This window comes from Rhincodon typus, chromosome 1 (genome assembly GCF_021869965.1).
Source record: "Rhincodon typus isolate 14 chromosome 1, sRhiTyp1.1, whole genome shotgun sequence".
Taxonomy (NCBI): Eukaryota; Metazoa; Chordata; class Chondrichthyes; order Orectolobiformes; family Rhincodontidae; genus Rhincodon; species Rhincodon typus.
Genome location: NC_063332.1, coordinates 109865748 through 109881374, shown reverse-complemented (window position 1 = coordinate 109881374; position 15627 = coordinate 109865748). Strand labels below are relative to the sequence as shown.

General features: G+C 40.7%; 1 protein-coding gene across 1 annotated transcript in view; it reads right to left on the bottom strand.

The window, feature by feature from the left end:
* Nucleotides 1-7067, bottom strand: part of antxr2a (ANTXR cell adhesion molecule 2a) — a 220896-nt gene extending 213829 nt beyond the window's left edge. Inside the window, exons 1-4 of the mRNA XM_048602572.1 lie at nt 6753-7067; nt 6491-6610; nt 6132-6203; nt 5816-5887 (exon numbers count right to left, since the gene is read on the bottom strand). Coding sequence (XP_048458529.1) covers nt 5816-5887; nt 6132-6203; nt 6491-6610; nt 6753-6796 — 308 coding nt within the window. The 5' untranslated portion in view covers nt 6797-7067. The remainder of the gene's footprint in view (nt 1-5815; nt 5888-6131; nt 6204-6490; nt 6611-6752) is intronic.
* Between the last annotated feature and the right edge of the window lie 8560 nt (nt 7068-15627).

Here is a 15627-nt window from a genome sequence, read left to right as displayed (position 1 = left end):
TTCTCACTGGTCTCAGTACACACAGACAAAGAAGGACACAAATTTGACTGGGACAACACATCCATAATAGCATAAGCCAAACAGAGACATGCCAGGGAATTCCTGGAGGCCTAGCATTCCAACCAGAGTTCCATCAACAAACATATTGAACTGGACCCAATATACAAACCACTGAAAAACAGAACCGGAAGTGATGCCAACCACCCCAACAAACTGAGGCATATAAATAACCAGTGGGACAGAACACCAACGCGTTACCAGAGGGGCACTGACAATGTTACCTAGCAGGGTGACAAAACGTCTGCAACCAAACACAGCAGCTCGGTGAGCACGCCTACAACCTCACAACCCGTCACTGCCAGTTTGGATTTGCATTAGGTTACAGGGTGAAAAAAGACTTCAGGTTGTGGAATGAAGACTAGGAGAACACGTCGCAAGATGACATGTTTCAGCCCAATGACATTAACCGACCCTTAAATTTGTTGCATGTAAACTCTAGGGATGCCTGCTAATTGCCAGAATAAATGTGGAATAGTACAGAAGATTGCAGTGCAAAATTTGACTCCCTGGAACCCTGTTTGTACCCAAGTTACATGTGAAACCCCATAGCTTTAGTTGATTGAACTTGGCCCATTCCAAGCATAATGAGACAAACATGCTATAAATTTAATGACCATACGGTAGATTTTATGACTATTATTCACAACCTGATCATTAGTTTTCTCATATATCCCACAGTCCAATTTGTTCTCTCAGTAAAACTCGAGTTGCCAGAGTTTCAAACTGCCAAATTGCTATTCTCACTTCTGGAAATTTTATTTAGTTTTATATATACACATTTCTCGAAAAGAAAATTTTTGACTTCTGATTTACAACAACTGTTCAGGGGACATTGAAGCTTCTTCAAATAATACTTTCTAACAATAAATGCAGCATATTGGTAACATAAAAAAGGTGCCTCATGTAATTCCCCAAAGCTGATTTTCACAACAGTATTTGCTATTAATGTACACTACATCTATTTTGTAATTATTATCTTGATGCCAAAAACTTGGTAAATTAACTGTGTTATTTTCTTGGCCAATAGAGTGTAAGCCAGTTTAACGAAACTGTGCAACGTTGGAACAAATTCAGTCTCAAATGGCACTCCTATTGGGACGTATAAAAAAAACTTTCCTAACAAAAGGAACACAATTGCTTTGAGTTAAATCCGGATGCTAATTTACTTATTTATTAGCACCAGTTTTCATACATTATAAACACAATTAATGAAATTTTCATTTCCTCTTTTTTTTTCTCAACTTAAAGATGTTGTAGACTCTTATCAAGTTGTAGGATTTGTTTTAACAATATGTCTAGTGCCTCAAGCTTAACTGGTACAATGTGTGTTGAGAAACTTAACAGAGTATTATTTTTCTAGTGATGCATTTACGTGATACAACAATGTAATCAGAACACTTTGCAGGGTCCAGACTGCTGCAGACGTAAGGTTTTTCTCTTACATTTTATTTAACTACTAAGTCTCTCAAGAAACCTTTAAAGAAAATTACTTTCATTCCAAGCAGTTATAAACTTCATAGGACCATTTTGCTCATAATACTCAAATGTACACACATATAATAGTCTTATTTTACAGTCTGTGATGCGTATCATTTCATTTCAAACAACACCAAATGACACAAAGGACTAGTCTGCACTATTTTTTCCTCTCTCAGCTACAATGTTACAAACTTTCATATCTTTTATTTTTCTAGTTAGAGGTAATAAAGGAGCATATATTTTGATTCAAGTGCCCTCCTGGTGCAAAATTACAATAAAAAGTTTTATCTATAGGCACAGTGCAGATGATAGTGCTGTAGAGATTGCAAAGATAGATGAGTGAGACAATGAACAACCTGACTCAAGGAGGAGAGCTTTCAGAGTTTCCTGAAGAACCAGGATGGAATGACTAATGGACTCGGTGGATTTTATCTGTAATCCATTTTGTGCTGTACAAGAAAGCAACCTGTGAAAACTGTAACTTTCAAGGAGCAGGCAATTCTAAGACATTGCTACATTTAACTGTTCCAAACATTTGTTATATTAAATATGACCTAGAAACAAGGGTGGGGTTTGTTGAAAGGATTTAAGTAGGTGTCTCTGAACAGTCAACTTTAAGCAGTTTGATACAGCAACCAGAGGAAGGGTAGTTACCTCAGGGCTGTTAATATATCAGGTGCTCACAAGCAGGGAACAGTCCCAATTGGAAGTCAACTACGGGAACTTGAGCAATCACTGAGTCAGTCCATGAGATTTTTGACGGAGTTCAGAGCTAGGACTTTAAGAATGAAGAATTGATATCTCTTATAAGATTTGGTGAGATTTGACTCACATAAATGGGGTAGATGCTGAGAAATCCAAGGGATGGATCTTGACCACATTTATTACTAAATGTGTTTTGCAGGGTTTATTGCAGTTTGTTCAAGGTCATAGAATCTTATGACTTTATTCCCATAGCATGTACCTTAGGAACTTTTATTAAAAAAATTCCTGAGACCTAGTTAGATCACAACATAAATTTGGCATGAAAACCGAAAGAACTGTGGATGCTGTAGATCAGGAACAAAAACAGAAGTTGCTGGAAAAGCTCAGCAGGTCTGGCAACATCTGTGAAGAAAAAGTCAGAGTTAATGTTTCAGGTCTAGTGACCCTTCCTCAAAACTGATGGTAGCTGGGAAAACATCGGTTTATATGCAGAAAATAGGGAGGTGGGTGGGGTAGGGAGAAAATGATAGGATAGAGCCTGAAGAGAGAGAAGAGCAGTTGGACAGATAAAGGAGTTGATAACGATCTGGCTGGGAGTGTGAATGGCTGTTAGTAGGGACTGTTAGTGACTAACAATAGGCAGTGTGTAATGGCAGGCTAACGGGAGAACAAGGCCTGGTGTGTCAGGTGGGGGCTAGGACATGGGAGAGTTTAGGCCCTAAAATTTGCCATTCTGCCCTGGGATGACAGCATTGCATGGGGCTTTATTTTAATTCATTCATGGTTCGAGGGTGCCACTGGCTTAACCAGCATTTATGGCCTATCTCTAAGGTGATAGTGAGTTGGCACCTTGAACCCCTGCAGCCTATGTGGTATAAGAACATCCAAAGAATGATTAGAGATGGAGTTCTAGGAATTTGAACTTGGGACAAACAGGGAATAGTGACGTAGCTCTCATTCAGAATGGTGCGTGCTTGATGGAGAAAATTGCTGTAATTCAAAAGCTTTGGAGGTCTTTGCAGTGGCAGGAAAATTGGAAGGAGCATGGAAATGGATTGTTTCAGTACCTAAGGACTCAGTCACAAATTGTATTGAACAACATGCACTCATCAGCAAAATGTCTATCCCAAAACTTATAGTGGAGGAAAGATCCTTGATGAGCAGTTGCAAATAGTTGGGCCTGGGACAATTCCTTAAGGAACTCATGGAATGATGTTCTGTGGCTGAGATGATTGACATCTAACAACTAAAACCATATTTCGTTGGGCTATGTCGAAGTCTAACCAATGAGAGGTTGCCCCTTGATTCCCACTGGCTCCAGTTTGGCTAGAGCTCCTTGATACCATATTCAGTCAAAAGCTTCCTTGAGGTCAAGGGCAGTCACTCTCACTTTCCTACTTGAATTCAGCTCTTTTGTCCATGGTTACACCAAGGTTGTATTAAGGTCAGGAGTTCAATGACCTTTGCAGAAGCCAAACTGATCATCTTTAGGCAGGCTACTGTTGACTAAGTGCCACTCAATAACAGTCGCTACACATTCTAACACTTTTCAAATGTAAAATTTTAATGGGATTTGCTGCCCCACAGTGTCACTAATATCTGGAGTTTGCTCAGAAATCCATAGCAACTGTCTGACTGCATTTGCTATTTGATAAGCATTATGGGGTTCCATCTGTTTCTCTACTTACCTCAAACTAATTCTAATTAAATGTCAGAATATACGTCATATAATGTATTGCAGTTCTAACTTTGTACAGGAAGATTTTAATATGTTTGTTCAAAACCATGAAATCTTGTGGCTTTAGTCCCTTAGTAAGTATCTGGAAAGTCACACATAGTCAACTCTAGTCACTTCCTCAAAAACTTCAATCAATTTTTTTTCCAAATCTAACTTTCTCTGTGACAGCTGGCTGATGCTTTGAAAACTCAGCTCTCTTATTAATTCCAGGCTAAACTTCTGATGCCATAGCATATAAGGCTACAGGCCAAATGGTGAAAAATGGAATTAGGCTAAATTGATGTTTGATGGCCCGCATAGACACACTGGGCCAAAGAGCCTCTTTCCATGCAGTACCTCTATGACAAGGGAACAGAGGTATTTTTTGCAGGAGTCCTAAGATAATTAAAAACCCAAAGAACTGTGGATGCTGTACATCAGAAACAAAAACAAAGTTGCTGGAAAAGCTCAGCAGGTCTGGCAGCATCTGATAAGAGAAATCAGAGTCAATGTTTCAGGTCCGACGACCCTTCCTCAGACCCTTCTCCAAAACATTAACTCTGATTTCTCTTCACAGATGCTGCCAGACCTGCTGAGCTTTTCCAGCAACTCCTAAGATAACTACTTCAATTTTTACAATGTTGAATTGGACTAAATCATACTCACTCAAAACTGAATATTGGCCAAGCAAGCAAACTACACAAAGGCAGTGACTAGCTGAGAGAACTGCTGAAGAAATAGAGCTGAGTATGGTCATGTAAGGCACAATTCATGAAATTTATGTAACCCAACTTATTTAAGGAAAAGTATTATTTCGTTGAAGGCAGTTCAAAGAAAGATGATTCCCGGTAAGGAAGGATTGTCTTATGAGCAATGGTTGAACAAGTTGGGACTCGATTCAGTGAGATTTAGAACAATGAGAAGTGATCTCATTGAAACATATAGGATTCTTAAGGGGTTTGACAGGGTAAATGCTGACAGGTTGTTTACCCCCATAGGACAGTCTAGGCACAACCTCAGAATAAAGGGGTGTGATTTAAGACTGAGCTGAGGACAGAGATGAGCCGTGAGAGAAATAAGGAGAGATACAAATGTGGGGGCACAGTCTTGGGTATACATAAATTTTTGATCAATTGGGGAATCAAGGGTCATGAGGAAAATGCAGGAAAGTGAGTGTGTGGAATGTCCGATGAGCAACGATCCTACTGAATGGCAGAGCAGACTCAAGGGGTCAAATGAACTCCCCCAATCCTATTTCTTATGGTTTTAGCACCACATGCTAGGAATTCAACAATGCTCCGCTGATTTTGCAGGCAAAAAACAAACACCAATGCACCAAAATATGCAGGAGGCTGTCCTCATTCTGTGCTTCACTTATTGTACAGACAAACGCAAACAGCTGTTGGACCTTTTAAGAGATGAAAATAAGGGACCTAATATCTGTTTGATGCCTCTTTTACCAAAGTGGCTTGCCCAGAACACCAGCTATTAAGCAACTTTTATAACGTGCTGGGACAGATGTGTGCAGAAGTGTGGAATGTGGGGCCACATAGGCATGGATGTGGGAAGCAGCAACATGTTCAGGAGGAAAGGGAGGTCAGAGGAGGGCTGTAGGTTGAGGGATTTGTCAAGGACAGTTGGATTATATCACTGTTGCTGGGTCAAAACTCCTGGAACTCCTTGCCTTACAGCACTGTGGGTGTTCACATATACCACAGGGGACTGCAGCAGTTCAAGAAGGTGGCTCACCAGTGTCTTCTCAAGGGTGATTAAGATTGGGCAATAAGAATGGCCTGTTAACAGCAGCATTACTTTATGTTTTCTGTTAGACCAAACAAAATAATGTGCACAAACCTGTCACCAGTTAGTTGCATCTTCACATCAGCACGGGATGAAAACACAATGAAAGACAATCTCATTTGGGGACTGCAAGATTGAAAAAAAAGACACACTAGATTAAAACATCATCTCACATTTCCACCAATGCAACATAAGTTAGTCTTCCCCCAGTGTTACCGCCTTTCCTCCAAAATGTGCGCTTCATTTGTATAATGACATGTTTACCCAGTTAGCATTACCCCTCACTTGCCCCATACGGTGAACAAAAAAATGCCCTCACAGCATCCTCAACAACACCAAAGTTGCCGAGGCTTGTTGTTGAATAGATTACCTGACAAACCGCTTGACCAGCGCCTCCACAAAGCCATAAATTTCTCCCCAGTTGTTTGCCACACTCCCAGATCTGTAAAACAACAGTGCTCGGTTACAAAACCAAAGTTCACGAAACAGGCTGTGTCCCACTCTCATCTGACAGCCTTTACCTGTGGTGTTTAATGACCGAAAAACAGTTATAAATAAAAGTTTGTTTAGAGGCACAGTAAACATTTTACAGTCCCAAATCAGTCCCACTTATTGCATCTCCATCAATGTTCACAAATCATTTCAAGGCTTGTTACATTTTAAGTTCTAACTTGCCATGACTGGCAAATAGAGATTTGAAACAAAAATCTGGAGGACACTGATACTCACCTATCCAGTACAAGGTAAAGATCAAACGCTCCGTGACATGATTTCTCTTCACTCTGCACAGCTCCCGGGCCGTTCAAAATCAGAAACACTGATACAAATAGCTTGAGTCCTGGCCAGACGCTGTTATAAACAACACGAGCGAGTTGCAGCCTCATTATGGTCTAATTAAATAAGTTACACAGTCCCAGAGAACAGATCCGACAACGAGGAGAAAATAAAAACTTCAAACGTTAAGAAGCACCATAAAAACGACGTGGCTTACATCAGGCAGCCGCTAGAAACAAGGCGAGTTCCGTAAAAATGCATGTTCTAACAGCACAGGAGGTCGCTCGGCCGCAGCTCGCTCAGTTCAAGCGTTCACTTCCCAAAGGAAAACAAGCGTTTCGGCTGGACCGAAATTACACAAACATCAACCGTCCACCAGCTCTGGGTTTGCACAGAACATAAAGCAGCGGATCAAGCGGAACTTGCATTAACTTCACGCCGCTTGGAGGGGGTGGGAAAAGAACTGCAAACTGGGTGTGTCTGAAAGGCTCGTCAGTGAGACAGTTGAAACAGTGGGTAAGCAACAGGAGGGATCTTGCGATCATAAAAGATAGACTGCGATTTGGAAACAGTGGCAATGATATCACTTCCTGTGTTTGGGGCAATATTAACACTGATATTAATCATCACAAATCTTGTGTAAAAGTTCTGTGCCGTTAACATCATCAGGAAGTTATGTCAAAATCAATCTTAGAAGAGCTGAAAGATTGGATTTCTGCGTTAAGATGCACAAACTGGTTTATAGTCATACTTTTTTTTCACTCAAAAATTCTTTCTTTACTAAAACTTGTATTGACTGATCACACTGATCGTACAGTTTCAGGTTACAAAATTAGAACAAAAAAGGCTGAGATTTAGACCGCAGCCAGCACAGCTGCAGGATGCCCGCTTTCCGTGCATTAAAGACTTTTGAGCCTGAATGCTGTTGTGGGAACGTGGGAAACCTACGAGCTAATTTGTGCACTTTTAGCTCCCACAAACTGATAAGGACCATTTATTTTGTAGCCTAGATTGAGGAATAAATATTACGCAGTGATAACACCCCTGCTGTCCTTCTATGGGATATTGTACAGCCACGCGAGAGCAGCCAGTGACTCGGGTCTAATGCCTGATCTGAAAGATCCAAAAGTCTCTCAGTACTTAACCACAATATTAACATACATATTCCCGGCACTCAAGCTTTTGAGGTGGGACTTGAGCCCATAACATGTGATGCAAGGGTAAAGGTTTCATGACTGACAGCTGACGTTCATTACAATGTTGCATAATAACCTGATGGTAGGGACATAAGCATTGAATAAACAGCTGGTGTAAAATTTACAATCTATAGTCCCCATATACTTGTTTGAATTGACAAGTTGAATTTGTGGTGAGGATCACATCTTTTCATTCCAGTCACTGGATCCAAAACGTTGACTGTGCTTTCTCTCCGCAGATGCTGCCAAACCTGCTGATTTTTCCCAGCAATTTCTGTTTTGGTTTTAATTCCATTTGTTCCCCTGCCACTATTAGCGTGCAAAGAATGTAATGAATCATATCCTTCAGTAAGCGTAAGGAAAAGTAAAACAGATTGTTTTGGAAACATTAGACAACATCTGTTGCATTCTTCCCAGATGCTGCCTGCTCCACTAAGCAGTTTGAACACTTCATGTTTTATTTCAAATTTTCAACAACAGTTTTGTTACAATGAGAAGTGTTGTTTGTTTTAGTTTATTGCTTAAATGTATCTGGAGAAACAATAAAAATGATTGGTATTGAACTGCAGATGCAAAGCATATCAAGGTAAGCTCTTAAAGTAAGGATGATAAATAGACTGAGCAAACCAACCTTGCAATAAGAGTGTGGAGGAGGAGTTTGCTTCGAATGGCTACAAGGTAGTTTTCTAGATTTGTATGTGAAGAAACCAATGATGAAACAAGTCACTTTGAGTTAAGTATTGTGAGACATAAAAAGGGTTAACGAACAATCTTTCAGAAAGGGACATGGAGTCATAGAGATATAGAGATGTACAGCATGGAAACAGGCCCTTCAGTCCAACTTATCCATTCCAACCAAACATCCCAATTGAACCTAGTGCCATTTTCCAGTGTTTAGCCCATATCCCTCTAAGCTCTTCCTATTCATATACCTATCCAGATGCCTTTTAGATGACATAATTGTACCAGCCTCCACCACTTCCTCTGGCAGTTCATTCCATACATGCACCACTCTTTGCCTGAAAAAGTTGCATTTTAAGTCCTTTTTGGATCTTTCCCCTCTCACGTTAAATCTCTGCCCTATAGTTTTGGACTCCCCTACCCTGGGGAAAAGACCTTGGCTATTAACCCTGTTAACCCTTCATGATTTTATAAACTTCTATAAGGTCACCCCTCAGCCTTTGACGCTGCAGGGAAAATAGCCCCAGCCTATTCAGCCTCTCCTTATAGCTCAACTCCTCCAATCCTAGCAAAATCCTTATAAATCTTTTCTGAACCCTTTCAAGGTAAACAGTATCTTTCCTATAACATAGAGACTAGAATTGAATGCAGTATTCAAAAAGTGGCTTAACCAATGTTCGCAGCTTGAACTTCCAACTCCTTTTTCCTTGCACTGACCAATAAAGGCAAACGTACCAAATACCTTCTTCACTACCCTGTCTACCTGTGACTCTGTTTTCAAGGAACTATGAACCTGCAACCCAAGGTTTCATTGTTTGGCAACATTCCCCAGGATCTTACCATTAAGTGTTTCTGTCCTGCCCTGATTTGCCTTTCCAAAATGCAGCACCTCACATTTATCTAAGTTAAACTCCATCTGCCTCTCCTCAGCCCATTTGCTCATCTTAACAAGGTCCTATTGTGCTCTGAGATAACCTTCTCCGCTATACACCACACCTCTAATTTTAGTTTTATCTGCAATCTGACCAACCACACCTCCTGTATTCACATCCAGATCATTTATATAAGTGAGAAAAAGCAGTGGACCCAGCACAGATCATTGCAGCACACTGCTGGTCACAGGCCTCCAGTCCGAAAAACAATCCTCCACCACCACCCTCTGTCTCCTACCCTTGAGCCAATTTTATATCCAAATGGCTAGCTCTCCCCGTATTCCATGTGTCTGACATCTGGAGCAGAGTTATAGTAGAATTTTACGTCGAGTTTTTGGAACACAAAAATTCCACAAGAGATTGCTCAGGTATTGGATCAAGAGGAGTTAAAGATGGAAGTAAATATAAAGTTTTCAAAAAAGTAGTAATTCTGAAGATTGGAAGGATTTTAGGTTCAACAAAGGACCAAGGAATGTATAAGGAAAGGGAAAAGAAAATATCAGAGTAGCCTATCATGAGACAAATATAAGATCATAAATCTTGCTATGATATGGAAATAGGAAGAGATTAGTGAAATTAAACATGTACATGTTGTAAGACCAAAAGACAACAAGATATAGGAGCAGAATTAGGCCATTTGGACCATCAAGCCACCTCTGGCATTCGATCATGTGTGATATGTTTCTCAATCCCATTCTTCTGCTTTCTCCCCATAGCCTTTGATCCCCTTACCAATCAAGAGCCTATCTATCTCAGTCTTAAACACACCCAATGATTTGGTCTTTACAGCCTTCTGTGGCAATGAGATCCACAGATTCACCACTGTGGCTGAAGACATTCTGCTCATCTCAGTTTTAAAGTGTCTGCCCTTCATTCTGAGGCTGTGCCCTCGGGTCCTAGTCTCTGTTATTTAAATCCATTTGGTTAATGCTTAACCTTTGAGTTAACTTTAATGCGACTGGAGAAAAAGGTAAGAGCTAAAATTGATCAACATCTTCTCCACATCCACTCTATCTATTCAATGAGAACTCCACATCATTGTTTTAAATTCCATTGAGTACAGAGTATCCTCTACCACTCTTCATATGACAAGCCCTTCATCTCTGGGATTATTCTTGTGAGCCTCCACTGGATCCCGTCCAAGGCCAGTACATCCATCCATAGGTACGGGGCCCAATACTGCTCACAATATTCCAGATGCGGTCTGACCAAAGCCTTATACAGCCTCACCAATGATGTGGAGTTCTCATTGAATAGATAGAGTGGATGTGGAGAAGATGTTGATCAATTTTAGCTCTTACCTTTTTCTCCAGTCGCATTAAAGTTAACTCAAAGGTTAAGCAGTCTCACCAGTACATTCCTGCTCTTGCATTCTAGCTGTGTTGAAATGAATGCTAACGTTGCATTTGCCTTCCTAAGTGCTAACTGAACCTGCATGCTAACCTTTAAAGAATCCTGAACGAGGATTCTCTTATCCCAGCTGTATCCCGGTCTTTCTCTTTGTACATGCCTTGAATTTCATTGCTTATGGCCCCTCCTATCACTAGCTATCACTTTGAGCATTTTTCCACTTCTGGGTTTGAATCACTAAGTTGGTGTCTTGGTTTACTGTAATGGGTCTTCAAGTCAGACACTCACTGCTGCAACTGGTTCCATCAGTCTGACTAATGTTGTTTACCACCATAAAACAATGTGAGGTCTACACCCTTATGATTGAACAGTAACGGGCTTTCTTTGACATAACTCTCCAAGTGAGCACATCTCACTTGGTGTTGTACAGACACAGACTTCAGTTCCATGTGAGTCATGTCACTGCAACACAAGTTCCCTTTGCATAGATTCACTAGCTTTACCCAGTTTACAAATGGCAGCCTTAAAAGAACAGTTGCAAGATGAGTCAGCCCATTTACAACAAATGGAATTAAATACCTCAAGTGTCTCAAAGCAATGAATAAGTTAAAACAAATCTGAACACACGATTCTGATGAAAAAAAACAAAGCTGACATCACATTCCTGGTTAGAAAAAAACTTCCCAAATATTAAACAGACTTATTTGACAGAGGAAAGGTGCATTTCCAGTAGAAAGGTATGAAATTGAACAAACTGATCAATTTTAGCTGCTCCTTTTTCTCCAGTTGCATTAAAGTTTACTGAAAGGTTAAGCATTAATCAAATGGATTTAAATAACTGTTGGTGAGACTTAATCTGTAAACAAAGCCTTTGCTGAATGAAATGTCTTAGATAAAAAGTTTACACAACCACTGCATCAAAATGTGGAGTTTACCCAATAGCAGGAAAGAAACACAGTCAAGGTCACAATTAGCCGAAACTGAATCTTAACCTTTTTTCTGAAAAGTTGATCACAACAGAAGCAAAGACTAGTCCAGCAAAAAGTGAAATGTAAAAGTAAATCATTAGAACTAGACTATAGTGAGAGCACTGGGCTGAGGTTAACAAAAGAGCACAATTAAATGCTAGAAGAATTAAAAGTTTAGAAGTAATTGAAATGAATAAAACCCAAGTTAGTTACAAAAGGACTAGCATTGGAGTGTAGGCAATTCCAGAGATAAGCAAAAGGAGTTCAGTTCTGTATAATGTTGTGACAACAATAACCTTTACTTATAAATAATCTCTAAAGTAGTAAAATGTTGCATGTCATTTTGCAAGTGCATTTTAAAAGCAGAATGAGAAACCAAGCACCGTATAAAAGCAAATAGCTAAATCTTTGCTCAAGAAGTAGTTTTCAAGGAATGCCTTAAAGAAAGAAAAAGCTTTTTGTTGAAGCGGGGTGTCAAAATGCTGCAGCTTTTGACCACAGGTGAAGCGATTTAATGCAACTATGTGCGTGGTCAGCAGACGTTTAGACATCCTTAAGTTTATGGAGTATAGTATGTGTGAGGCCAGCCAGCACTGTGTTGGAATTATCAAGTCTTAAGTGAACAAAGCTACAAATGAGACTTTCATTAGCAGGTGAGCTGAGGTAAAGGTGGCATCGGGCAATGTTACGGTGTTAGAAATAGGCAGAGATGTGCCTGGAGTCTAACCTCCAGTTACATATGACACAGAAGTTGTGATCAGTCTGCCTCAATCCCCAGACATCCAAAATTTATATTTTTGAAATTTTAATTGCTGTTACCACTCACCTGAATGCCTTAAGAATAAATGGGGAAGAGGATAAAGTTCTCTTCCCGCTCTTCTTCAGCCCCTGGATATGGGCTGCCTGGTGTAGTCAGCAGAGCTAACATGATATGTGTGAGTGACTGAAACAGAAGTGTGCTAGGTTCAATGATAGAGTTGACACTACAGCTAACCATGCATGAAATGAAGCAATTGAAAGGGGAAGATCATCTGATTTCTATGATCGGTTACACTGAATATATTGTGCAGATGGGGAAATAATTCGTTGAAGGATGATGTAGGATTTACGCAACTTCTTCATTGCAATCCCCTGCCTGAAGTGCGAGAGAAGGTTGGTCTCCATTTTGGGAGAGGTGCCTTGAGTTACGTGATCTAAGAAAAGGCCCAAAACCTTTGGGAATCAGTCGTCAGTGTACAAGTACCATGAGATAACAGAGAATGACATTTAACTCAAACTGGTACCCACGCTTTAATTTCTCTCTTCCCTTCCTGATCAAGGCTGTGATTTCACACTCAACTTGAAAAACAGCAATTAAAACAGGGAACCCGTAATACACTCAAACTCACAAGACCAAAAGGTTTTCATCCCTGACAAAAAAGGTTATTAGTTAAAGCTATGGGAAATGTCAAACCTGTTGAAACTGGGATTCAAATAACTGACGCCAAGGATACCAGAGGGATAAGAATGATAGCTCACCAAAGGAAAACTAGTCTGAATGTTGACCACTGAGTATTAGTCCTTTTCAATGGTGTACACGGTATCAAAATCAACAGTTAGCCACTCTCATGAAGCTAACCCTAGTCATTGTAATAACTTCTTAAAACTGATTGATGAGAAATACAAATAGAATGGAACATAAACCAAAGGATCTTGAGGAAGGTATAGGGGAGATGTTAGAGGTAGGTTCTTTACACAGAGAATGGTGGATGCGTGGAATGCACTGCCAGCGGTGGTGGTAGAGTCAGATACATTAGGGGCATTTAAGTGACTCTTGGATAGGCACATGGATGATAGCAAAATGAAGAGTATGCAGGTTAGTTTGATCTTAGAGTAGGATAATAGGTCGGCACAACATCATGGGCCAAAGGGCCTGTACTGTACTGTGCTGTACTGTTCTATGTTCTGTTGTAACAATACTAGAATACAAATATGGAATAATACCAATATGCACATTAGCGCCTGGCTAAATCCAGGCAATGCAACCCTGATGGAAAATGCTTTTTGATGAGGCTTACATGTGAAAGTGTTTTTAATAATGGAGCTGGTCAATTCTATAACCAACTTAAGTTGCTGTAGTACAGATATTCCTGCTCTCTATGTTGGTATGACTACTGTTCATGATGAATGTTGCTGCTATCATCTTCTTTAAATGTAAGAAATTACAAGGCCTAAAAACTGAAAGTGCTGGAGGAACTCAGCAGGTCCAGCAGCATCTCATAGAGTCATAGAGATATATAGCACAGAAACAGACCTTTCGGTGCAACTCATCCATGCCGACCAGCTAGCCTATATAAATCTAGTCCCATTTCCCAGTATTTGATCCACATCCCTCTAAACCCTTCCTATTCATATACCCATCCAGATGCCTTTTAAATGTTGTAATTGTACCAGCCTCCACCACTTCCTCTGGCAGCTCATTTCCACACATGCACAGCCCTCTGTGTGAAGAAGTTGCCCCTTAGGTCCCTTTTAAATCTTTCCCCTCTCACCTTAAACTTGTGCCCTATAGTTTTGGACTTCCCACCCCAGGGACAAGACCCTGTCTATTTACCCTTTCCATGGTCCTCATGATTTTATAAACCTCTATAAGGTCACCCCTCAGCCTCCGACACTCCAGGGAAAATAGCCCCAGCCTATTCAGCCTCTCCCTCTAGCTCAAACCCTCAAATCTTGGCAACATCCTTATAGATCTTTTCTGAACCCTTTCTAGATTCACAACATCCTTCCTATAGGAGGGAGACTAGAATTGCACACAACACTCCAAAGAGGCTGAACCAATGTCCTGTATAGCTGCAACATGACGTCCCAACTGCTATACTCAATGCACTGACCAATAAAGGCGCGTATACCAAATGTCTTCTTCACTTTCATATCTACCTGCAACTCCACTTTCAACAAACTATGAACCTGCATTCCCCAGGGAAGCTAGGAAAGCGGTTGCTGGGCCCCTTGCTAAGATATTTGTACCATCGATAGCCACAGATGAGGTGCCAGAAGACTGGAGGTAGGCTCTCGTGGTGCCTTTATTTAAGAAAGGCAGAAAGGAAAAGCCAAGGAACCATAGACAGGTGAGCCTGACATTGGTCGTTGGCAAGTTGTTGGAGGGAATTTTGAGGAACAGGATTTACATGTATTTGGAAAGGCAAGGACTCATTAGGGATAGTCAACATGGCTTGGGCATGGGAAATTGTGTCTCACTAACTTGATCGAGTTTTTTGAAGAAATAACGAAGTGGATTGATGAGGGCAGAGCGGTGGATGTGATCAATATGGACATCAGTAAGGAGGTCGACACGATTCCTCATGGTAGACTGGTTAGCAAGGTTAGATCACGCAGCATACATGGAGAACTAGCATACAGACCTGGCTCAAAGGTAGAAGACGGAGGATGATGATAGAAGGTTGCTTTTTAGACTGGAGGCCTGTGACAAGTGGTGTACCACAAGGATTGGTGCTGGACCCACTGCTTCCATCATTTATACAAATGATTTGGATGTGAACATAGGCAGTATGGTTAGTAAGTTTGCAGATGGCACTAAAATTGGAGGTGCAGTAAACAGCAAAGAAGGTTACCTCAGAGTACAATGGGATCTTGATCAGATGGGCTCAATGGGCCAAGGGCTGGCAGATGGAGTTTAAATTAGATAAATGTGAGGTGCTGCATTTTGGAAAGGCAAATCAGGGCAGGACTTATACACTTAATGGTAAGGTCCTGGGGACTGTTGCTGAACAAAGAGACCTTGGAGAACAGGTTCATAGTTCTTTGAATGTGGAGTCACAGGTAGATAGGATAGTGAAGAAGGAAACAGGGTTTGCATTTTGAGTCCAGTATGACTCTTCTTTGGAACTAAAAAGAATTGGGAAATTATGGTTTTTATGCTTGTAACAGAGGGGCCCGTGCAGCAAGTGGAACAGGTGGTAAGT